Source organism: Equus caballus, chromosome 16, assembly GCF_041296265.1.
Source record: "Equus caballus isolate H_3958 breed thoroughbred chromosome 16, TB-T2T, whole genome shotgun sequence".
Taxonomy (NCBI): domain Eukaryota; kingdom Metazoa; phylum Chordata; class Mammalia; order Perissodactyla; family Equidae; genus Equus; species Equus caballus.
In genome coordinates, this window is record NC_091699.1 from 70,151,155 (window position 1) to 70,177,569 (window position 26,415).

At 42.2% G+C, this 26,415-nt stretch overlaps 1 protein-coding gene across 39 annotated transcripts in view; it reads left to right on the plus strand.

Moving 5' to 3' along the window:
• The window catches only part of THRB (thyroid hormone receptor beta), a 361,404-nt gene that overhangs the window by 235,851 nt on the left and 99,138 nt on the right, over window positions 1-26,415 (plus strand). For 21 of the 39 annotated variants that reach the window (XM_023620846.2, XM_070239024.1, XM_070239037.1 and 18 more), the window contains one exon: window positions 21,873-21,936. The exons of 10 other annotated variants lie outside the window; for them this stretch is intronic. In XM_023620846.2, coding sequence (XP_023476614.1) covers window positions 21,915-21,936 — 22 coding nt within the window. In that variant the 5' untranslated portion in view covers window positions 21,873-21,914. Of the gene's footprint in view, window positions 1-11,128; window positions 11,215-21,872; window positions 21,937-25,501; window positions 25,667-26,415 lie in introns of those variants that run through there. 8 more of the 39 variants (XM_070239016.1, XM_070239015.1, XM_070239033.1 and 5 more) reach the window with 3 other exon arrangements.

Below are 26,415 nucleotides of genomic sequence, written 5' to 3' on the forward strand. Positions count from 1 at the left end.
TGAGCTTGTTATATATGGATATCATTATGTTGAGATACCTTCCTTTCTTACCTAGTTTAAGATTTTTTATCATAAAAGAATGTTGAAATTTGTCAAATGCTTTTTCTGATTCTATTGAAATGATCATATGATTTTTATTTTATTAATGTGATGTCTCACATTCATTGATTTGTGTATGTTGAACCATCCTTGCATCTCAGGGATAAATCCCACTTGATTATGGGTGTATGATCCTTTTAATGTACTGCTGAATTCAGTTTGCTAGTATTTTTGTGTGTCTAAATTGAGAATTTTTGTGTCTCAGTTCATCAGACCTATGTTCATATTGGCCTGCAATTTTCTTTTCTTTAATGTCCTTATCTGGCTTTGGTATCATGGTAATGATGGCCTCATAAAATAAGTTTGGGAGTGTTCCATCCTCTTCAATTTTTCAGAAGAGTTTGAGAATGATTAGCGTTAATTCTTCTTTAAGTATTTGGTAGAACTGACCTACAGCCATCTGGTCCTGGGCTTTTCTTTGATGAAAGGTTTTAAAATACTGCTTCAATCTCCTTATTCATTATTAGTTTGTCCAGATTTTCGATTTCTTTATAATTCAGTCTTGGTAGGTGTAAGTTTCTCAAAATTTATCCGTTTCTTCAAGATTACCCACTTTTTTGGTATGTAATTGTTTACAGTAGTCTCCTATTATTCTTTGTATTTCCAAGATATCAGGTATAATGTCTCCTTTTTCATTTATAAGTTTATTTTTTGAGTCCTCTCTTTTCCTTTCATTGTTAGTTCTAATTAAAGATCTGTCAATTTTGTTTGTATTTTCAAGAAAACAACTCTTACTTTTGTTGATATTTTCTATTGTCTTTCTACTCTCTATTTCATTTATTTCTGCTCTAATCTTTATTATTTCTCTCTTTCTTCTAACTTTGGACTTAGTTTGTTCTTCTTTTTCTTTTTCCTTGAGGTGTAAAGTTAGGTTGTTTATTTGAGATCTTTCTTTTTTCTTAGTGTAAACATTTATCACTATCAACTTCCCTCTTAGAACTGCTTTTGCTGCAGCCCATAAGTTTTTGATATATTGCATTTTCATTTTTGTTTGTCTCAACATACTTTTTAACTTCCCTTTGGATTTCTTCTTTGACTCATTCATTGTTCAGGAGTGTTTTGCTTAATTTTGACATAGTTGTGAATTTTCCAATTTTCCTCCTGTTATTGATTCTTTCATATCATTGTGGTCAGAAAAGATAGTTGATATGATTTCAACCATCTAAAATTATTTAAGACTTGTTTTGTGGCCGAACATATGATCTATTCTGTGTGCAAGTGAAACGAATATGTATTCTGCTGCTATGGGATGGAATGTTCTGTATGTATCTGTGAGGTTCATTTGGTCTATAGTGTTCTTGAAGTCCACTGTTTTCCTGTTGATTTTCTGTCTGGATGATCTATCCGTTGATGAAAGTGGAGTATTCACGTCCCCTACTATTATTGTATTGCTTTATATTTCTCCTTTCAATTCTGTTAATACTTGCTTTATATATTTAGTTGCTCCAATGTTAGGTCCATGTACAGTTGCAATTTTTATATCCTCTTGATGAATTGAGTTATTCAGGAGAGGGTTTTCCTAGTTTTCAAGTAATTGAAGTTTTTCTTTTTGTATATGTCTGCTTCTCTTTCTTTTACCTTTTTAAATTTCTAAGCTGATTACATTGTGAGAACATTATTTCATCTCTAGTATTTCTGCTTATTTCTACTCTTGAGAAGTTTCCTTGTCAACTAACGTTGGTCATGTTTTATAATTATTTTGGTTTTTTCTTTTATTCTGTAATTATCCTGTTTTTCAGGTGTGAAATTTGATATGTAATTCTAGATTAACGTTATTAATAATATTCTCCTGATATTCTTTCTTATATTTACTTAATCTTTCAAAGAATGTAAGGTATGTTAAAGTCTTCAACTAATATTGTGTTTCCATGTATTTTGCCTTGAACTTTCTGCAGTTTTTAACTTCATATATTTCAATGCTATGTTACTTGGAGCCTAAAGATTTATTATGGTTATATTTCTTACCTGATAAATAATTTTAAGGCAGATGGAGACTGAAACATTAGACTAACAGGTAGTTAGTCCTAGCCCAATTTATCTGAGCAAATCTCAAAGTTGAAGACTTCTCAGGAGGTACAGGGAGTTGGTGACAGGTATACCTGTGAGTGAGCCAAGAGCACATGCATGTAATAATAAGATGCTTTATTAATTAGGAAAAGCAGCATGAGGATATATGTGCTTGGTCTTTTAAGTCCTTCTTGCTGGAGTCTGATTTTTCTGGCTATGAATTTTGTGAGAAAGTGCAGCAGTTGTGCCTTATCTATGTATCCAGCAACTAGCACAATGCTTTGCCCTTGCCCTTGATAGATACTCTGGTAGTAGTTGTGAGTGAATGAATGAATGAATGCAGAAGTAGCAAATACTAAATATGTATTACAGACCAGGGTAATTAGTGCCAGCATTTGTGTCACCTCTCTGCCCAAACATGCCACTCCTTAGTCTGTTGTGTTCTATATTCCTTCAAAAATTTTCATAGACTCACCCCAGGAGCCAGCTCACAATAGATTAAGCATTCCTCCTGAATGTGTACAGATTTCTTATTTACTTTATGATCCCAACTGAGAAGGCATAACAGACATACCAGAGATAGGAGCCTTTAACCCCGGCCATTATGTAATTTCTAGGTCAGAGGTAAACAGCCCCTCCCAGAGAGATCCAGTCCCAAGTCAGAAAAGACAAGTTGTCCTTGGGATGAAGTAAACTCACACACCCTCTCAGAGTTGAGTTCCTCATGTTGTCTTGTGAAAATACTAGAGACCAAGTATTGGTTAAAAATAAGAATTCTTTAAAAATGTGTAGAAGTATGGGGGAAAAAAACAGGAAGAATATGTCAAAATATCAATGGATAACCCTAGAACATGTTTTAATCTTTTCTTCTTCTTTTCGCTTCATGTATTTGCGAACATTTCCATGTGAGCAGATATTAATTTTATGCTAAAAAAATAATTTTAAGAAATTTGATCCTTTAAAGCCTTCCACTCTACTACCTTTCAGTTCAGGAATTATAATTTCTCACATATGCTCAGCTCTTGGCTGGGAATAATAATTTCTCACACTTCACTAGGAGCAGGTTTGAATTCAGTCAGTGCCATTGTTTCTGGTGCTACATTGTTGAGGAGGACTGCACATGCTGCCAACATGCAACATGCTGCAAGCGTGCCACCAACATGCAACAGTCAGGGTCCAGGCAAGAAAATAAAATCATACAAGGTAGTTTAAACAGAAGGATTTAGTACAGGGAGTTGGTTATTACACTGGTGCTGGAAGGCCAAAAGAGCAAAAAGAACACTGAGATAACCCAGTTGTAAGAAGCAGCTGTCACCCTTGGCGACAGGGTTACTAGGATCTCGGAGCTCAGAGGAGCAGTCCTGTGAAGCTGGCACTCAGAGCACTAAAAAAGGGCTCCAACCAGCTGCTGCTAGGACCTCTGCAGGATGAAAAGAGGCTTCTCGTGGAAATGCTAAAAAGAGCAGGAGACTCCAGCCAAGAGCCACTGCTGGCAGATGCTGATGGGGGCATGAAAAAGAGAGGGGGAGAAGTGCCTTCTCTCTTCTAACCTTCCAGTCTCCCCTAGTGCCTCCTATCGGCAGGATCAAATAGAATGCCCTCTGGCAAGGGATTGTGGGAAAGAGGTTGCGAAGTCCCAACCCTCGAATCACAGAGCAGAGAATAGAAGGGTGGATTTGGAGCTGAGGGGCAATAGGTAAGAAACTGGCACTCAACTTTTGGGTTGGAAATTCTGTGGTATTGTAAGTGGCAGTTAGCCAGCTTTATCCATCGTACTATCCAAACCTTTCCTTCAAACTACTGATGTCCCAAATTTCTAGATATCTCTTAGCTTTTCAAGAAAAGCACCTTTCCTTTTCTAAGGGAATATTCACTGGTAATCCCTTTATAAGCTTTTCTGGCAGCATGGGTATGAGACTGAGCCTGGTAGCATGTGAGGAGTCAGGACTCAAGGCCAGCTCATCTTCACACACTCCTACCCAATTAGTACACTTGTAAGGCTTATTCTCATAAACTTGACCACAAAATAATAGGCATAATATCCTCAATCAAACGGAGCAGTGATTATTAATAGAACTTCTAATTTTCTGAGCAATCATGTAACCTTTAATGACCTCAGAAAATGTCTCATATCTAACAAGAAATGTTTGCCTGACACTGAGGAGATACGTGTCTCACTGATACTAGCTGGGCGTGTGTGAGCGTTTCACACTCATCAAGAGTGAACTTTTCCAATAATTTGTGTCAGCCTGACCAAGCCCTGTGTTCTATATATTAAAATTTCAGCTGCCTGATATTCTGAGCTAGAAATATCATGTTTTTAAAAAATGTCCCATAGGTGTGATTATTGCTCTGTTTTTATCTTCAGATGTAGTGATATTGACAATTAGCTGTCAGGACCTTCCATTCAGAAAAGATTTAAGCTCAGATTCTTCAAGGACAAACTTGACTTACGGGTCAGAAGACATAACTTTGAGTTTCAGTTTTTCCGTATACCAGTCTTTAACTTCAGACATTTAACTCTGAACTTCAGCATCCCTAATTGTAAAAGATATAATAAAATGAAGTTGTGAGCATCAAATGAAATAACTATGTAAAAAGGCACTATAAACGCATGTAGCCATTATTATTCTTGCAAGAGGTAGTCAAGTGTAGTGATTTAGAGCATAAAGTCTAGATCCCTGAGACCTGGGTTCAATTTCTGGCTCTCCCACATAAGGGACCTTGGGCAAGGGAGTCACATCTCTTAACTTTAGATCCCCCAACTATAAAATGGGGATGGTACCACCTACATCATAGGTTGTTGAGAGTAATAAAGGAGGTGGTATATATAGGACACTTAGCAGAATAGCAAGCACATAGTAAGCACTCAATCAATGTTGGATGCTATTACTATTATTGCCTTTATATTATCGTTAGCCTTACTTTTTAAGGAACCAAATACACATGTGCAAGATGTATGGTGATTAACATATAACATGTTAACATAAGTATCATTATCTTCTTTTCTCTCTGCTCAATTTCATTGAACACACAAATAGAAACTCTAGATTTGTTGTAGATTTTACTACAAAGCCAAGGGTCATTTTGGTCTTGTTGGCCTTTGCCTTGGAGCTAAGAAGAGGTAGCTTCAGGTACACATCCGTGCATTTCATGTGGGGTCCACATTATTTATTTGGTGTTTTAGAAACTAGCTGATTTCCCTTGCTCTGGAAAGCTTTGTTTTCAAATCACATACATTTATTTTTCATGAAAATCACATGATTTGTTTTTCTCTATGGCAGGAAAAATCCACAATACAAGTTGATGACCAAGGTCACTGTCTTTCCTTTTCATATAAGAAAATGGGTGGGCAGGTGGGTCTCATTTACAATAAACATTTCATGGCTCTGGAGACAGTACAACTGAAGTGTTCCAAACCATATCCATAAAAACTATTATTTTTGGACCAAAACTATATTTGTTGAGGGAAAGTAGACATTGTGAAAAGTATTGATTTAAATGTTCCCTCACTGAGAAAGCATTAGTTGAAGTCCCAATAGAGAGCACCCAAACAGTACCCATTAATTGTTGCACTACTGCTTAAAAGAGTCAGTTTTACAAATACAGCTGTCTCCAGAAAAGTGGATTATTCTCTTATCAAATTTCTTTTACACAGTCTCATGCAACAGTATGGAAATCACATGCTTTCCTAATGTTACCAATTATTTTTTAAAAACATTCTTATACCCTGACAAATAGTATTTCTAATATTGTGCCCTTTTTGTAAACTACAACCACGCATGAAGTAAGTCAAGTTCTCAACAGACAGCAGTGATGCTTGGTAAACACTCCGGTCCCTTCCCCCTTGCTTCCCCGTCTCAGCTACCCTATGAAGGGAATACAGCTTCACATGCCAGCTCTTCTCTCACTGTGCAACAAAATACCCAGGACCCTATGCAAGTCCTCAGTTCTCCAGAATCCGTGATTAACCAGGCATAACAATAACAACTCTCATTTATTGGGTCCTTACTATGCCCAAGGCACTGTCCTAAGACTTTTCTTATGTGAACTCATTTAATCCTTGTAACATCTCTGTAAGGGATATATGTCTTCTTTTAGGACAAATGTACGGATGATATTAAAACAAGCTGATGTAGATATTCTGTCCAAGCATCCAGATTGCATGGTCAGAATGATTTCAGCCCAACCAGCTACACTTTACACAATCCACATTCTGAAAGACCCTCAGCTCTTAGCTGGATCTTGACTGGGAAGACTGGCATGAGCCCTGTGCAGGAATGGTGTGACGGTTTGCGGAGCATCTGTGTTTTGTGGGGTTGGGGTATTTTTAGTTACTCTTTCCCTCACGCATATTTCGATGGCCCTCTACACTTCTGATAGAGTAACAAATACAACCTCCTCTAATTAGAATTGTTTGTGTATGTTCTGTCATCTCTACCAGGCAGTGATTGCCAGCAGGGAAGGAGTAGGGCTTAGTCATCTTTGTGCTCATCATGGCACCCTGCTGAGTGACGTGAACAAGGTGGGTGGGAAGCACTATGACTCAGCAGTCAAGAGCACTGGCTCTGGGTTGGCATTCTAACTCCTCCTCTCACCAGCTGGGTCCCTCTAAACCTCTGTTTCATCAATGAGCAGAAAACAACTCTGAGTGTCTCTTCCTTCAAATGTTCTGGTTATTGATAACATAGTGACTATGACCTCCTCAGGAATTCTCTGCAGACATAGCAGCAGTCTCCAAGAATCTTCCTATATCACAGTACTGTTCACATCCTAGGGATTCCCTAATGAGAATGCTGAAGCCAGGACTCTGAGTAGCCTCCTGACCTTGGTTCAACCAAACCTCTGTGCTTGAGTGAGCACATGTCAAGATTGTGAGCAGAGAAATGAGCAGAAGAACAGAAGGAAGGTTTTCCCACTTCATAGCCTAACAAGGTATGCTGTTGAGCTCCCAGGGGAGGGAGAATGGTCCTCATTGAGTTGTTGCTATCCATCATTTTAATTACAACGTGCTGTTATTATTCTATATGTGTTACTAGATAACCACAACATCAGTGAGTTGGAGGAAGCTTCCAAGGCTACTAGCCAACAGCATCTCAATTCATAGCTGCAGACAAGTTGAACTCTCTGATATGCAGGACAGTTTGTTATTGGTAGATGACAAATGTCAACGTGGCTAGAGTTTTTCTTGGCATTATAAGTTCAAAAATGTCAAATCTATACAGAGTTTGGTTTCATAGAAAATGGCTGCTTGCTTTCCAAAACTACTAGTCCTGAAAAAGACCAGAATTTGGGGAGGTATGGACATTATTAAGGGAAAGCCATTCAGTCCAAATAAATTACTCTTGAGTTAAGCCTTGATCAAGTATTCTAGGTTACATAATTGACTAGTAGATGTGTCTGGCAGCAAATAAAGGGTAAAGAAGGCTCTCCCATCTTCCATTCCCAACCCAAGCCAGAGAAAATCCACGTGCCTGATGAGAAATAATGATGGCCTACATTTCTTTTTTAGCTTTAGATTCAACACTCTGTATGATGCTTCAGTTAAGTGTGCATTTTTAACAGTTTTATTGAAGCATAATTTATATAAGAAGGTTCACCCACTGAAAGTGTACAATTCAATGGATTTTAGTGTTTTTACAGAATTGTGCAGCTACCACCATCATCTCATTTTAGGACATTTTCATCACCCACAAGAAAGAACTCTTGTGCCCATTAGCAGTCACTCTCCATTTCTGCACCAAGGCCCCTCCCACCTCCACCCCCACTGGCCCACCCTGGACAACCACTAATCCACTTTCAGTCTCTATAAGTGTGTGTTTTTTTAACCTAGGGCCTGGCAGTCCCTTCCCTTGACTTATAATTAGAATCAAATGATATGTTCCCTCAAAATCTATCATCTTTGAGAAATTTCACTTTCTTCATGCATCACTGAGCCTTCTTTCCTCCATTCAGCCCCCAGCTTTCACTGCCACTTACAGAAGTGACCATTGTTCTTCATTTATTTTTTTTTAATTGTTTTTGAGGAAGATTAGCCCTGAACTAACTACAGCCAGTCCTCCTCTTTTTTGCTGAGGAAGCCTGGCCCTGAGCTAACATGCGTGCCCATCCGTGCCCATCTTCCTCTACTTTATATATAGGACGCCTACCACAGCATGGCTTGCCAAGTGGTGCCATGTCCGCACCCGGGATTCAAACCAGCAAACCCCGGGTCGCCGAGAAGCGGAATGTGTGAACTTAACCACTGCGCCACCGGGCCGGCCCCCATCGTTCTTCATTTAACAACTATTTGTTAAGGGCCTGCTGTGTGCCACGCAGTCCGAGCTCTTGGGGTAATCAGAGGGCAAAGCAATGACCCCTTAGCTCAAGGAGCTGACTTCCTAGCAGAGGGAGACAAAACAATAAGCAACAACAACAACAACAACAAGAATAGAAGTAAACTGTGCAGTGTGTTAAAAGATGCTCTGCATTGTGGAATAAAGAACGAGTGGAGTGGGAGAAGGGTTTTGGGAAGGCCAGTGCACAGGGAAGGGGCGGGGATAGCAGAGATTGGGATGGTCAAGACACCCAAGCAGGTGTCTGGGGGATGAGCATTTCAGGCAGAAGGACAATCCCAATGCAAAGGCCCTCTGGTGAGGGCACGGGTGACGTGTTTGAGGGACAGCAAGGAGGTTGGTGAAGCTGAAATAGGGAGAGAAGGAGGAGACCACAGCAGAGAGGCAAATGGAGCAGATCGTGGGAGCCAAGCCGGGTTTTCAGCAGAGGCTGCCACGAGCTGAATTATATTCTCAAAGACTCACTCTGCCTGCTGTGTTGAGAAGAGATTAGAAGGGAGCAACAGCAGAATAGAGAAACCTCCCAGATACTATTTTAGAGGCCACTTTAGGGCAGTGGTTCTCATCCTTGGCTGCACATCCGAATCACCCAGGCAGCTTTACAAAACTGAGGCCTGAGCTGCAAAACTCTAATTGGTCTGGGTTGCAGCCTGGGCACTGGGACTTTGCAAAGCCACCCAGGTGACTTGTATGTGCAGCTCAGGTTGACCATTAGAGTTTCAGGAACACTAAGCATTCCCGTCAGTTAGACTTTGTAGCTGAGAAACAAAATCCTACAGCTGGCCCAGCTGTTTCAAGAGGTGACCAAAGATCTCACTGCAATGGCAGGTCCAGAATTGGCACTGCAGCCAGTGTACAAACTGGAATGGGCCTGGATGGAGCCTACCTGGACCACCAGACCTTGAGGAGGTCAGTCCCATTCTTTGGCTGGATCCAAACACGACTCTCTGAACGTAGGAGCCAGACTTTCTCCCTGCACCTGACAAAGGGCTTGTTGTAGTATATCAGGGCAGAATAGAAGGATAAGCCTTGAACCTCAGGAAGTGGGTATGTGATTTATTCAACAGGCATTTTTTGAGAATTATAGTTACAGTGTGCCAGGCATTGTGCAAGGAGCTGCCAATAAAAAGATAAGGTCTAACCGTCCTTGCCCAAGCCGCATGGCTCAAAGTGAATGCTGTATAATATTTCAAAATGTGTTATTTGTGAGAAGCCTTTAAATAAGCCAAAGAGGAGGGGGCACCCTTTGGTTGCATATCTGAGCTCTTGGCATTTCTAATTCAGAGGGATGAATAGAACATTATTGTGTTACATCGGCACAAGTACAGCAGGAAAAAAAGATGCTTGGAGCCGTGAGCCGAACATGAATCAGCAATCTCATTCTATTGTTTGGAAAATAATCATGATGCTGGGAGTATGGAATTTAAGAATCATGCAGAAATGCCCTTCCCCCCAGCAGGAAACAGACACTGGCTAAAACATGGCATCTCGTTTTTTGGCTTCCTGAGCTGAGGAATGTAAAAAAAAAAAAACTTGGAGAGGACTTAGGGAAAACTGATTTGTAAATATGGAAAATACAACCCATAAGAAATGGGAGATGGCTTAGACACAGCATTGGCAACCTCTCCGAGGTGGCATGCCAAGGGAGTGTTTATTCACTCTCACGAGCAGGAAGAAGAGCTGCCCTAGCTTCAGTCACTAGCAGATGTTTCTTGAGTACCTGCTACGTGCTGGTCGCTGGGCCAGGTGGTAGGGGAGGAAGGAGGGGGGTCCCTACCTTTGAAGACCTCCTAATCTGTGGCGATGGACAGGGAAGTGCAGAGATCCCACACAGCAGTGGTGCTCGAACCCCAGCATGCATCAGAATCGTCACCTGGAGGGCTTGTTAAAACAGACTGCTGGGTCCCACCCTCAGAATTTCTGATTCACCAGGCCTGGGGTAGAGCCTGAGCATCTGCATTTCTAATGAGTTCCCACGTGATGCTGATGCTGCAGATCTGGGGACCATGATTTGAGAACCTGCTCTCAGGAAACAAGTACTTGGGAGAGGAGAGGAGAGCGAGTGTGGATTGAGTACAGAAGCCCACTGGTAAGGCACAGTTGATTAGCTGGTACCATAGGTAGTGCCACTTTTTAAATCTGTTCTCCAGTGCACCGCTAATGGTTTTTAACTAGCAATGTGTTTTGGATGAACCACACTGGCCAGGGTTTTGCCACCACTCAAGGAAGGGTGGCAAGAGGCAGGGGAACAGAGTTCTCTACAGGCCTGTGGAAGACAAACAGGACGTAATACAGCAGGGTGCATCCAGGGACTCCAAATCAATGAGCAGACGTGGCGGTCACAGTGGCAGGGGAATGGCTTCAGGGATAAGAAGGTGACAGTAGGCTGGCCTATTCCCACACTCGTGCTCGTACTCAAGTGCTGCTCTCAGGAGCAGAAGTTCTCAACAGAATCAGCTGGAAAGCCTTTTCTAGGTACACATGTCTGGGCCCAGCCCTGGAGATGGTGAGCAGGGCTCCTCAGCTGATTCTGCCACGAACCCCCTTCTTGAAATTAAGGAAAGTTTTTCTGCAGCCTCCATGGTTGTTTCCCCTACTTACAAGTAAGCAGAGTGCAAAGCCAACCTCTTTGAAAATGCAAAACTCCTGCACTTATTGTTTCTTGTCACTTCATTACTACAGGACTTGAGTGTCTCAGATTCAAGGGTGCCCACTTAAAATGCAAGTGGCCTTCAGAGAAGGTAGCTGTCCACAAAGAGAGCCGGGTGCCTCGGTAAGCGCCTTTTCACTGGTGAAGTTCTAGATAACTCTGACTGTGCTGGTCAGGAAGGGAGACGTGGGGATGCCTGTCCAGCATCAAGTGTAGCCTATCAAGATGGTGCCTCAGTTCCTCTAACATGGTTTAGGCTGGTGGCTCCCAATATGTGATCTCTGGAAGCGTAGGTATTTCTTTTGACCTGGAGTCACTGTGAAAAAATTACTGAAATATGAAGGGTGCCATGAACTGAGAAAGTTAGGAATCTCTGTTTTCTAGAATCACTGACCCCAGGAGGAGGTATATTTTGGCTGTACACTTTCTGGTCAGAATCATACATTTAAGCCAGCACATTTAAGGAATTGTACATTCTAAATTTGACTTAAACGTCGGGGGAAAAAACTCTAAGAATATTGTAACTACATGAATCTTTTAGGGGCGTCTTTTCTTTCTTACCTTCCTACGTACTCAGTTTCTTGACTCAACCCATAACTAAGGTCCCTGTGATTTTTTTAAAAATAGCAACCTAAATTCTCATTTAATGCCCCAGCCCTTTCTTCATGATTTAAACCTAATGGATTAATTCTTATAAATTTGAACTAATAATTGCTCAGTACGTTCTCAAAACTCACCTTTCGAATAGATTGTTTAAAGACAGAATCGAGGTTGTGTGTGTGCTGTGCTATGGGCATGATGCCTCACGGGAAACCACTGAATCTGCCAATAAAATTAGCCGAAAGGACCTCCATCAAACAAGAACCCCATGAAGGAGAACATGGAGGCCGTGTAAAGTTTATGAAGTATATTTCTGTGGGAACACCGCACTGTAGCCGTCCTCCCCCACCCACCGTTTGGCATTGAAGAAGTAGTAAACAATTTTAACTATATTTATTAGGAGAATTTTCTTTTCATCTTCAACGGATTTTAGGGGCAAAGCGGTCTCCCCAACACCTCCTTAGGAAGGTTATTCTTTTTCTCCCAGGGTTAAAAATCTACAAGGGGCTCACTGCGGATTCCAGAGGCAGCAGAGCATGAGCTCATCTGGGAGATGCCATCTCCCTGGGACACAGACGATACCTCTGTCAAGTGGTCACTAGTAGAGTCTTTTCCTAGAATCTGTCTGGGGTCTGGGGCAGAGAATGGGTTCTCGTTTGTTGTTGTCCTATTCATCATCAAAAACTTTGAAGAAATTAGTAATAAATCATTTGCTTCAGTCCGAATGTCTTGTTTTCACATTCTTGTTTGTTGCTGTTCACGAATGTGTCTCAGTGAGTCGCCTAACCACAATTATATATTCAGGCATCTGGTGGTTCTGCGTGGTATCCTCATCTCTCAGGAGTTTTTAGTTCCCCTGACGTGATGAATGCTTTTCCAGTCCCTTCAACACACGCCCGCACGCAGGCACGCACGCACGCATACACGCACGCACTTTATTTTCTTTGGCACTGGGAAGCTACCCTACTCTCCACCAGGTGTCAGTAGAGTCAGTTTTAACTGCTTGCTTTGGCCAACAGGGCGTCTGTTGAAGTTGTTTCTCCTGCTGCGTCAGACGTTTCCTCAAACCACCCATCTGTTTCCTCTTAAGAGCCTACTTCCATTTCTTAGAAGCATTTGGAGATGACAGTCCACCTGTAGAGAAAGGTAGCTACGAGGAAAATGCGCTATAAACATAGCCGGCGGCCAGGTTGATCCTTTCAGAGTTGGCCTCATAAAACTTTTACTGGCTGGTTTTTTCTTGACTTTTCTATCACTATAACATGTGGCTAGAAATTGTTCCAAATTTAAGTCAGTGTGACAAGAAATTAAATGTAGCAGATAATTTTCGATTCACAAGGGGCTTTTTTGTTTGTTTTAAAGCCCACTCTGACCCCAAGAACCCCACTCCTACCACTGCTGACCTAGTCCTCAAAGCAGAAAGAGGATTTTACTCAGCTGTAGACCTAGAACCTAGCACATGAGGATGGAAGACTTCTACCATGTGTCAAATGTGCTTATCCAGCAAGACTCTTGACTGTTAACATCCCCCGTGTCATTCTGTTGGTGAGTGGCAGGGCCCATGCTCTTTCCATGCCATGGTGACTGCTTGGGAGAGAGAAGGAAAAAGAGAAAGGTACAGAGATTTGGCGTGGACATTGGTCAAAATGAAGAGTAGAAATGAGCCCCGGAATGAGGTTGCTGATCTTGAATTAAAAGGCATGAGTGGGGTGGAAGTTAAGGCTAATCATTGTACCAAGACAAAAAAATCAGCCACAGCACATTCAGCTCAATTTCAACCACAGATCTTGGTTGTATTGTCTCACTCCCTGAAGGTGAAATACTTACAGTGACTGTTGAAAATATGAAATGAAAATTATAACTTTGCCATTCAGTAGTCATTTGCTGATGTCTCTCGTGTGGGGCCCTAGTCTCCCGCCACGCCCGGCAGACAAATTCTGACCCTGCCTTCTGCTCTGAGAGGTGATCCACTAGGACAACACCTGGGCCACAGCACAAGACAGAGCCACTCCCATTTCCCCACATCTTTATTAACTAGCTCAGAGTCTTATATTCCGTCTTAACCAGCCCCATCCCCAGTCTAACTATGCTGGTTTTAAAAAAAAAAATTTTTCATACTGATTTTTTTATACTACACTCCCAAATAAGGTTAGTTTCAGCAAGTGGAAAAGATAGATCACAGTGTGCTATGAGTTGAATAGACCTTGCCTCTGTTCTCTTCCATTTGAGTTCTTAACTCATTACTAACATCAGAAATTAAACCATTACATATTCACTTCACTGGGTCCTATTTACTATCAAAATGCAAAGACCTCAGGGAAGGACAAGTAAGACTGCATTTAGGATGCTTTAGAATTGGGGACAAACTAATCTGTGTACCAGACCGTCCTTGCTCCCCCTAACAAATTTAAATCAACATGAAAGGTAACCTTGAAAGGGAAAAAAATTCACAAAGGTAGAATTCAGTCTGGGAAGAGGAGAACGGCAGAGGGGAGAGGAGCAATTCCACCTCCATTTTATCTCGGTAATGATGGGGTCTAGGGAAGTGGGCTTCTGTGCCATTATGAGTCTTTAAACCACCTCAGGGCACCTCAAAGTGGAGGCCAAATAATAGCCCCAATTTCCCACATCTTAGGGATGACTGAGGCTGGCCAGGAGATGAGTAAATCATAGTAACAGTGACTGTAATAATGAATAAATCTTCCAGTGCTTTATATTGGTGTCCTACTTTTAAATTTACAAAGCATTTTTATATTCCCTTGGTCCTCAGCACAACCTCAAGGGCAAGAATTATGATTTCACTTTACAGATGAGGCTCGGAGAATAAAGGAACCTGTTGAGACAGCCACACTGCTAAGCAGAGACTCAAGACCATCTGGAATGACTCCCAGTCCAGGAGTCTTTCCTCCTTATCTGGGATTGAACTTATTCTTAAAAATGTTTCCCACGAGTCTGAGTGAAAGGTTTGATGTGAATGGGCCCTTCCCTATGAGGGGAAGAGGATAGAAGAGGAAAATCCAGGAAGAAGAGTACTTTTCAAAGTGGGGCAAGAGGTGCCCGACAGAGAGCCACAACTTCATTGCCCTCCTAGCGTGGGGTGCAGCCCGCTCTGAGAGGGCAGCCATTTGCCTTTGCCCAGCTGTATTTCCAGATGCCACAGACAGGGCAGTGGCAAGGCCAAAGGGGGGACAGGGTGGGGCAAGGGGCTCTCCCCCTCCCGTAAACTCCGGCAGTGCCCAAGGCCCCACAACACCAAATAAACTTAGGAAAAACAGTTGCTTGCCATGTAAACACAACTTCAAGACACATCCCCAGGGCCAACCTGGTGGCATAGTGGTTAAGTTCATGCTCTCTGCTTCAGAGTCCCAGGGTACATGGGTTGGATCCCAGCATGCACCTGCACACCACTCATCAAGCCATGCTGTGGCAGCGTCCCACATACAAAATAGAGGAAGATTGGCACAGGTGTTAGCTAAGCAACAATCTTCCTCAAGCAAAAAGAGGAGGATTGGCAATGGCTGTTGTCTCAGGGCCCATCTTACTCACTAAAAAAAAAAGACACATCCCCAAGCTATGCCCTCCACTCATATCACCACAACCCCTGTAATCCTTCTATTTAGGAAGTGTAGAGCGTCCATGTTTGCTCAGTGCCAGGGTGGGTCTGTCCTCCTCTGAGAGCCCTCCTGGTGTTAATGGTCTCACCTTAAAATCTGTAACTGCCTAACTCTTGAGCATCTGACCTTTTAAACTCGACCAAGAGATTTGCCTATGAAAGTGACCCCCACCCCACCCCCGAGCCCACTCATGGCTTCCTGGGCTGTCCATGAAGCACCTGCTGAAGTGTTAACAGAGAAACCTTACATATGTCACCATTCCAATGATCAGGCCCCGTGATGCCCAGGTACCCTTCCTCCTGAGAGAGCCAAGGAGAAGCAAGCTGAGGAAAATGACCTTGAAAAGGCTGCAAATGCCCTCCTCAGAAAAAGTTGATGTAGAGACGTGAGGAGGATGCAGTTTTCATTTTAGTTGTGTGCAGATAAGCAGTGACTCTCTAGGTCCATATGGAAAGAATTTTCAAGGGGTAATTTTTACAGTTGTCCCTTCAATGTTATAGTTTCTATAGGGAAAAAGGAAATGCAAGGGGACAAAATGTGTGTGGTGTGGGCAAGTGCACTGGAGTTTGACAAGAGGGAGTTGAGGGTGTTCCCTCTGGCCCTAGTCCAGCTTTGCGACCTTGAACACTAAGACAGGAAAATGATCCCATGCAAAGAGGTGCTACCAAAGGGGTTAGCCTCCTGAGGAGTCCTCCTCTGCACTGTGGCAGAGTTATCTTTCTCAAATCAGGTCACTTCCTAAGGACCTTCCATGGCTCCCCATTTCCTACAGGATAAAGTCCAAAGTCCACAGCAAACCTTTCAAGGTTTACATCACCATCTGGCCCCAAACTACATTTGCAGCTTCATTCTTGGCCACTTATTGCCCCCTCCCCACCCCAAATTATATGCCCTGTGCCAAGATGCTGTCCCTTTTGCTCTTTTGTTGTTTGTGAGCCACACTTTGCCTTCCCTGCCTGGAAATATCCTGCCTCATTTTTGAAAGCCGAGCTCAAATGTCACCACTGGGTTCCTTCATACAGATAAAACTAATCACACTCTCCTCAGTGCTTCAAAACTCATCTTTTATCCCCCTTGGTCAGCTTTTCTGCCTGCAAGGTACAGCCTGGTTCTCCACCTAAGCCCCCCAGGGGCAGCAGCTCTGAATAATTCATCTCAAATGATCCAGAGCTTGGGTTGGTGTCTGACGGCATGAACAGGGCAGCTCCAGACCAAATCCATGGGTTGGAGGATTCCTCTTCAGCCTCCAGCCTCATTTCTTGGAAACCCATTTGCCTTCCACCCACAAAGAGATCTACTGCTCCGGTAGGTCCTATTCTCTTTGCCCACGACCAAAAATAGCTCTCCTGTCTCCTTTTCATTCTATGCAATAGATTATACTTATATCAGTTTACATCTTTTCCATGAGCTTTTGCATTTTAACAATGATCAAAGCCCGCAGCCAAAGTTTAATGTGGCATCTACAAATGGGTTGTGCGTATGTGGGTCTGCAAATCCTCTGAAAGTATATGCCAAATCATTTGCCTGTCTTTCAAGGGGAGGGGCCTGCAACTTTGATTATATTCCTTCAGTAGACACGCCCCCCCCAAATGTGTGAGATCCACTAAGCTAAAGGAATGAAGCTTTAGAGGAGAATTTTAAGAGGGAGCAGGGAGTAAGCTTTAGCATGTCCCTGAAACTATATCACACATGGCACCTACTTTGTTGCAGAATAAAGACACTGGTCTTCTCAAGAGAGGCTTAATATGCCCTGAGAACAAAGAGCAGCCCAAAGTAGGGAGAGTGTGCTCCTTTGCCTATAAGATGTGCATCTTCTCCGACCTAAGGTGGAGTAGAGAAAGTCTCCTGTCTCTCAGCAGTCCCCAGCAGCATCTCTCCACCCGTCCTCTGTCTACCGACAAACTTAAATTCTCTTCCACATGACAGCTTCTCAGATAGTTGAAGACCACTCTCTAACCTTCATGTGACTCCTCCCCTTTCTAGGTTACCTGTAACATTTCCTTAAGATGTGGTTTCCATCATCCTGGACAATCTACATGAGACTCTCTCTTAAAATGTAGCAGCCTAAATATAGTCTGGCACTAGTCCTACAGGCTATATTTCTGTCCACACAACCCAAGATAACCTCTGAATTATTAACAGCCACAGTTCACAGAGGGTTGCTTGGAACCAATGTCTTCCAAAGTCCCTGGACCTATTTCCTAAGTCTCCATAATAATTCCATTTACTTTTCAGTTTCAGAGTACTCAATAATAACTTTTCCCTCATTTGTATTTTTAAAATATAAATGCATTTTATGTGTTTAAGAGGTGAATGTCTACTTTTCCATTCTTCCAAGGAGAATGAGTTTTACCTAAGGAACATGGCATTAGACTGAGAATGAGAGAGTGGGCAGCGGAAGGCTCAGCAAGGAGTGATTCTCAGCACCGCCCTCTTGGTACATGGCATCTGTGGCTTGTATTTTTAGCTGCTCCTTGCCAATGGGCTTCACCTTCCCAGCCAGCTTGTAAAATGGATTGTAAATTACTTGAGGGCCACGAGCCTCTGGTCTTAACCTATTTGCGTCTCCGGTGTTTATCCCGGTATTAAATGCTCATATCACATTCATCAACAAGTCTTATATTATTTCTAACTCCTAAATGTCACCAGATTCCTTCCCCATTCTCAGCGCCTCCACTGCCACCACCTGAGTTCTAACCACCTCCCTCTGTCTCCGAGAACTGCCAAACCCCCTGACTGGTCTGCTTTCACACAACAGCCACTGTGAAGCTTTAAAAACTCAAATTAGAGTTTTTGAATGATCAAATTAGATCGTCTTGCTCCCCTGCTTAAGACCTGCATAATTTAAAGGAGTTGCACAGTTTTTCTCTACAAGGCCCATTTCTTGCAGAGTAGTCCATGTGTCTAGGGAACACAATGATGAAATTAAACCTTAAGTCATTACCTGGGGAGAGGCCTATTGAACAGAAGAGCCTTCGAGTCCAGGGTCACCTGTACTGAGAAACCGTTCCAGACAGCCCCAGGCAGAAATGACCTCTCCTTCCTTGGTGTCCCAGTCTGCTCTGAAGAGACACTTAAGCTGAAAGCTGTGTATGTTTTTGCAGTTTTTTAGTGTGATTCTCTCCCTCTGTCAGATTAGAAGCCCCCTGTGGACAGGCTGAAGTGTTGTATCTGGACAAAGCCTGGAGCAATTCTTGAACAGAATAGACCTTCAATCAAGGCCTCTGGACCAGCCAACCAAATAAATTAATGACTCATGTGAAAGGAATATTCTCCATTTCAGTAGCACTTACCTAGGAGACTAAACTGGATACCCTTCTCCTCCTCAGTTGGTGCCGAAATGTTTAAGCTGTCAAAGGGCCTTCAATTTTGAGGGGCCTGGATGGCAGACCCTCACGGCATCTAACTGAAGACTCCTCCCTGCCGATGAGCAGTGGGACCTGTTTTAAGGAATGATATGCAAGCCTGTGACCAGCCCTTCCTCCACAGGAGCTGTCAATCCTTCATTAGCATAGCCACCTCTTTCTAACACCTCACCACCTGACCCCTCCTCCTCACTGACCACTCGGTGGAGCCCTTCTCTGTGTTTGTTTCCTTTCCTGGCAGGTAAAGTAAACTCAGCTTTCTTTCTCTTTAAGTTCTTTGGACTTTGTTTTCTCCGTGTTCCTATGACTGGCTGATGAGCCCCAGGCCCCTGCCATGGCTCTGGAGAGGACCTTCTCTGCTTCCCCTCCTCGGTACAGAGCCCTCTGCTGATCCCACATTGTATTATAGGATAACCAGGAAATGAAGCTCCAGACACCTGCCTACCCTGGAGATTGTTACAAGCTTTCCTTGAATTACATTTTAAAACTCTAGAGCTTGTTGAAGGAAAAGAGCACTAAATACTACTAAACACTAAAGTACTATAGCAATAGTAACACTAATATACTATCACTATTGTAGTAATGGTAATAGTATAGTATAATAATACTAATGCCTAAGTACTATAGTACTAAATAGCATATATGGTACTATAGTGATACAAAAATAGTATACTATTGATGCTATAGTAATGGTGATAGTATAGTAATACTAAAGTACTATAGTACTAGATAGTACCGTATAATACCATAGTGTTAGAAAAATAGTACTAAGTTTTGTAGTGAAAGCAATATTTTTAAAGCCTTAATAAAATTTTTTTCTGCTTCACACACAATACCTTTCTGTAGCTCCTATACCTGTCCAATTGAAATTTTGACAACAAAGATATTTCTAAATTGATGGTGTAGCAAGAACATAACTGGGATGTTGTAGCTTCACCTTAAAGATGACAAAAAGGACACAAAACTGTCCTGACACGTTTGTATCAAATGTTGTATTTTATTATTGGTGTTATCAGTCAAGATTCTTTTGGTTGCAAATGCCAGAAACCTGACTCAAACGAGCTTACGTAAAAACGGGACCCTTTTGCTCAGGAAGGGTTGAGGTATTTGGCCTCAGAGAGAACTGAAAGCAGGGGTTTGAGGCCACCGAATCCTCTTCTCACCTGTTTTCTGTGAATGTCAGATTATTTCTCTTTCTCAACTTCAGACAGGCTTTTTCCATGTGGCTGAGGGAGACATGGCCTCAAACAGTTTTAGAGTTTTAGCGTCTGATAAGTTCTGCCACCAGAGAGGGATTAATAACCTTCCTCCTTCCTTCTTCCTCTCTCTCTCCCTTCCCCCTTCTCTTTTTTCCTCTCTTCAAACATTGTGAAAAAGCATCTTATTAGCCCACCTCAGGTCTTGAACCAATTTGGCCAAAGGTGGAACATTGAGGTTGGCTGAGCTTGAGCCAAGTTCCTCATCAGAACATTCAGGACAAGTGTCATGTGAAAACATGGCAACTTCCATGGGTGGGGAGGGGGAGGTTAAGGGCAGCTTAGTTTCTGTGAAGAGCAACAGATATTCAATACTACAGGTATGATCTGAGCTCTCACCTTATGCTGTCTCAGAACCGGGTTCCTCTGACTCAAAACCCAGCTGGACAGGAGAATAAGGATGGAGCAGAGGGCTTGTGGCTGGTGATCTTGAAATGTTAATCAGTAGCAAGAATGTGTTTTCCTAGTAGTTAATATTCATCTCTTCTATCAGATGCCAATTCAAGTAGCTTATACCATGTCATATCAATTGTCATTAATTTTATTTTGTTCAGTTTTTCAACATATATTTGTTGAGTAATTATTATGTATCTGACATGCTGCTCAATGTGCCAGATATAAAAATGACAAAGACATAGTCTCTGCTACAAAGAGGTTACAGTCTACTGGGAAAGGCAGCCATGTAAATGTGTAGTTACCACAGGTGTGACGAGAACTACAATCAAGGTGTGAATTCAATGCTGCGGTATTAGATGTAGAGACAGGGAATGCACGGCCATATATAAACCCGTGTTGTAAACAAAATTTACATACATATTCTTCCACATACTTCCCTTTCTCCAACCAGTTATTTAAAATCAAGATGTTTCCTCTCTCAGCCAATGGCTTTTGTGTGCGCAGCACATTATGGTTTACCCAGCATTTTCACTCACATCGTCTTTAAACCTCAGAAACATCAGCCCTGTGAAGAGAGTAGAGCAAGTATTATTTTCCCCATTTTACACATGAAGAAATGGAGATTCCAGTGCTTTGAAATTACTTGTCATGATCCCACAGCTAGTATGTGACAGTACTGATGCTCGAACCTGTGCCTTGGGCTTCTGTGCTATTCCTAAGCCACCATGCTTACCACTGCCTACCCATGAAAGGAGAAGATCCTTCTAGAAAAAGAAACCTCTTGATCTGTGCCCAGCAGTATGCTGAAGGCCTCTGACCCGTGTTCATCAGCCATCTGGACCATCCATCTGTGTGTGTCCTTCAACATTCTTCCCTCTGTCAGGACACCTCTGGGCACTGACGCCCACTGTCCCCGGCTGGGGCCAGGCTGACTGCTGCTCTGGGATGGCATTGATCTAGTGGTGAGGGGGAGGAGGTTAGCCCTGACTGAGGGAAAGTCACACATAGGAAGATGAGAATTTGGATTCCGTTCTCCAGAACATTGTCTCTAAAACTTTAAAGTGCACGTGGATCACCTGTGGGTCTTGTCCAAATGCAGATTTGATTGAGTAGGTTTCAGGTGCGACCCACATTTTCTATTTCTAACAAGATCCCAGGCAATGCTGAGACTGCTGGTCCACAGACCACACTTTGAGAAGCAAGAATCTAGATTGAAGACACTAATATCTCTTAGCCACTCCTGGGAAAATAGCAAGTCAGTGCACTGGTAGCTTTCTTAAACACTTGAGATGGAAAAATAGGCATGTGATCTTAAATAAAATATTATTTAGAAAACATAGTTATAGAAGGAACCCTGAGATTAAAGTTAAAATGTCTTGTAAACTTACACACATCACATAGTCCACCTATGCTTCAATTTTCCCAGTTCTGACTGGAGGGTAACAGATTGCCTCAAGCTAATTAATGCATGCGATATTGTTTGGAACAAAAACATTATGGAAAATACAGGTTATAACCTGTGGTATTTTTTGTTGTCTTTTTCTTTGTAGGAGATATCAGTGAAAAAAAGGGTCCAGAATGATTACTAACCTATGACTCCCAACAGTATGACAGGTACCTATTTTTTTTTATTTTATTTGTGTGTCTCCATTTTTGTTCCACCTAAAGAGAAATGTAGGGTTCCTAAAAGACCGGTTTGAGAGTCTTAGCAACAATTATTTCCAAACCAACAAGTGTTATTACATGCAAATACATCCTGTGAACACATCCCTGCGAATGTGCTCCCATCTTCTTCAGGAACTGTGAGATGCATCATCCCCAGAAACATAATGGGGAGGAAATAGTAATTCACAGCAAAAGACTAGTTTTTAGCCATTCTAAGATCACCCTCACACTCTAAATACATTTACTTTTTATATTCATTCAGATCAATATAACAAATGGCCCTATATGCTTAGTGACACAGAGTACAGGGATCTTCGCAAAAATGGGCTGTTTATTCCATTCAGCAGTAGAGTCACAATGGAATATGATTAAATCACAAGGTAAAGTGAGCTAGAAACTCTTAGCGAGGGACAAAGGAGAGATAGAATGACCCCCAAGGAACTTAAGTTTGCAACAGTGCAAATTCTTTGTGTAACACGTTAAACAGGGGTTGTAAACTCAAAGGCCCTAAGGGCCGGGCAGATAACACCAATGCCTGAAACAGGTTGGGTGTAAGGAAAAACAAATGAACAAAACTGGAGAACTCAGGTTTCCTCCGAAGAGAGGCCGTTCCTCCACTCTAGGCAATCACTCACAAGCAGGAATGAAGCCCAGGGCGCCCAGAGATTTGAATTTTCAAGAGAAGTTGGAAATCTAGGTTTTAAATGAAATATCCCCATTTGTAAAGTTTAGCGATTAACTTATAAAAGACTCATGGGCCAGTCAAAATATGTCTGCTGACTTGAATCAACCCATGGGCTGCGAGTTTACACCTCTGCTATCTCCCTTCCAGCCTAACACGAGCCCATGACTGTCCTTTTGGTTACCATGGCAGAGGGCAGGCACCCATCGACCTCTGCGTGTCATGGGTACAGCCTGACCTTTGATAATCCATTCATATGACCTCCTCATCCAGTGACAAACTAAACGTGCAGGACGGTTCCTCCAAGAATCTGTCCACAGTAGACCTGAGAAACCTAAAAGTTGCTTCTCAGCCTTCTGAAAATTTGGAAGCCTCCCAATGACCATAACACTGCATCACCCAGCATCACTGCCCTGCCTTTCTACCCACTGATGGTTAAGCTCCTGGTGCAGCAGAAAGATAAGAGTGCCTGGGCAAACCAGAATGATTCACATCTGTAGGAAATGAGGGCCTCGGAATCACATCTTACCTTCTCCTCATCTGATTGCTCATTAACAGGCACAAACCATGCCCACTTCCATTTCCGTTCTATTGCCAACTCAGCCAAAATTCTTCCCCACTTAAACCTCACTGCTTCTGTGTCATAAACCTGCTCATTCAGTGGAAAATTGGTACAGATCAGATCAGCCTCAGCTATAGCCTCTGGGTTTGTTCTCCTATGAATGGGAATCTGGACCAGAAGGTGTCAAGGCATAAGTCTTAGCAGGTGCAGGTGTATGTGAGCACACAGATATCATACCGCATTAGCCATACTGCAAAACCCAGGGCAAGTGTCCTCCTCTGATAAAGGAGAGTGTGGGGTCAAGTTCTACTCAAGAGTGGCTTGGCACTCCATGATAATTTTCCCATGTGAAAAAGCCTCCAAGGGCCGGCCTGGTGGTGTAGTGCTTAAGTTCACGTGCTCTGCTTCTGCGGCCCAGGGTTCACCAGTTCGGATCCCAGGTGTGGACCTAGCACCACTTATCAAGCCATGCTATGGCAAGCATCCCACATATAAAATAGAGGAAGATGGGCACAGGGCCCATCTTCCTCAGCAAAAAGAGGAGGATTGGCAACGGATGTTAGCTCAGGGCCAATCTTCCTCAAAAAAAAATAATAATAATAAAAATTTTGAAAAAAAGAAAAAGCCTCCGAAGATCCAGTCTCAAAAAACATACCCTCCTGAGACCTGAAAGTGGCAAAACGTGGTTTAAAAGTGGGTAATCCGGTGGTTTTTGCTTGCTATGAGGTTGGTGCTAGATAAAGTGTAGTGGTGACCATCCAGCCCAGGTTCCTGTAGAGCAAGGGTCAGCAAGATTTTTTTGTAAAGGGCCAGATAGTAAATATCTCTGGCTTTGCAGACTACTCAATTCTGCCGTTGTAGCAAGAAAAGCCATGGACTATGCATAAACAAATGGGATCAGATGTGTTTCAAGAAAACCTTATTCACAAAACAGGCAGCAGGCCAGCTTTGGCCCTAGAACCATAGTTTACTGACCCTCGTTCTGGAGTCTGAAGTAGTTCAGACCTTCTTATTGTGGAGCAGATCCCCCAAGGCCCAGTCAGCTCGTCTCCAGGGCTGAGCCAGCCTTTCAGCTGATCCTGTGGAAGCTAGGATGCTTTCCCTGCAAGCTGAGCTGGAACCCCAGGTGCCTCTCAGTGGAGGAGGGAGTCTTCGCTTCCCAGCATTTGCTTCATAGTGTGGAAGCTAACGGTAGTTCTATTTTCAAAAGAAATCTATTCCATACACACATATGCTCAGGATATGTTAATGGGCTCAGCTGAGAAAATCATGGCTTTAGACTTCCTTGTTTGTGGACGAAATAAAACAGTGTCCTTTTCCCCTCTCTCTTGGCTATGATCTCGGGCTACGTGTTTATTTTAAGAAGCCTAAAGGGAGACCATAATAAAGTTGTAAGCCATCGGAACCAAGTGCTTGCTTTGGGAACATAATTTAAAGGGCAAATATGCATATTTTCTTCTTTGAAACACGTAATAGGTAATATTGCTGTTATGCAATACAAGAAATGAATTAACCTTTATAAAAAGAAAACCACTTTTTAAACGAACAGGAGTAAGAACATGGAATCTGTTTTCCTAAAACCAAGCAGACCAGCATTTTCAGATAAAAGATCCACGCTGTTGGTATGCAGGCTCTTTCAGCCAGTGCGCTTATTAAATTCATATATTTTGGATTAACTCAAATGGAAAATTGTTTCTTTTCTGGCATTATTTAGTATCAACTAGAATGGAGTCAGGTCTTGCCAAAATTTTCTCACTGCTTTACTCCACCTAATTCAAAATTAGGACTTTTTGAAATCACTTGTTGAAAAATTCTGATTCTTAAAGAGGGAAGTAAGAAAGTGATTTAATAGTCTGGAATTAAGCGCTGCTTCCTAGGTAATCTGAGGGGAATTCTGCTAACAGTTATAGCATTATAATGAGTTCTACTTTGCATAAAACCATGATTTGCAGCATAAGGGAGTTTGTTCTAAGATATGAATACCTAAAATGTTAAATACCAGAGTTAAAGGCTTTCAGCCTTGGTTGAAAAGGAAACTAAGAACGCAGGCTCCCCTAACTGTGCCTGAAGAGGTAGAAACAAGAATCTACTGTTTGCTCTGAACTTGGCTTTAGAAATTAGGATACTACATAAAGTCACACTATTATGAATCTTTCCATGTGAATAAAATATTCCTTATTCAGTCACTTAACGTGCACCTCTTTTTGGTGACCTACTTGTTCATTTAAGTGTTCTGTTGTGATATTTGCCCTTTTCTTTTTCTTCTCAAGGCATTATTATTGAGTGTGTCCCAGGTACCAGGGGAAGGATGTTGGCAAGGATGTGACAGGAGCTTTCGGCTGTTGCCCCAGTGTTTTGATTGTGTGGTCTTCAGATTGTTCGTTTGCTTGTTTGGGGATGCGGTCATCTGTTAAGCAAAATGAAGGATCACATAGGTTTGTTTTTTTTTAATTTACATTTCTCATTACTCCTGAAGTTGAGGTCTTTCACATGTCTATTGGCCACTTGCATTTCTTCATCTGTAACTCACTTGTTCATTTTTATTGTCCACTTGATCATTGTGGCTTTTATAAGTTTTCTCATTATTTGTGGAAGCGATTTATCATATGTAGAGGATAGTAACTAAGCAAATCACCTAATCTCTCTAGATCTTGAATTCCGTATCAATTAAATGAGGCAGATGAACCAGTCAGTTCATCTCTAGTTTCCCTCCACTTTTAAGATTAGATTATCTATACTTCAAATTTGAACGTTTATAAAACACTTTTTCATAAAGTAAAGCATAGGTACATTGATGGTTGGGTGTAAAGACAAGGGGAACCCTGGAGCAATGTATTTTGTGTTTTGAGACTGTCCTAATGAACAAGTTTTCCAGCGTCAAACAAAACATTTAAGTTGGAAAAACTCAATATTTTACTGTAAAGCCCAGGTCATTTTTCAAAGGTGACTCTCCAGGTGTTCTTTAGGCTTTTCAACTGCTCCTTAATAATCATTTCATTCCTTCAGAAAGAGAATCACAGTTGTGCTAATGTCCTACAACCTAACAGAATGTCTTTTCACGGAGTCAGAAGGTTGTTGACTGCAAAATAATGACGCCGCTCAAAGATAACTAATGTTAACAGTGTACATATCGCTAACATTTCCCATTGTCAATAAACGCTCTTCAGATGGGATTTTGCCCATG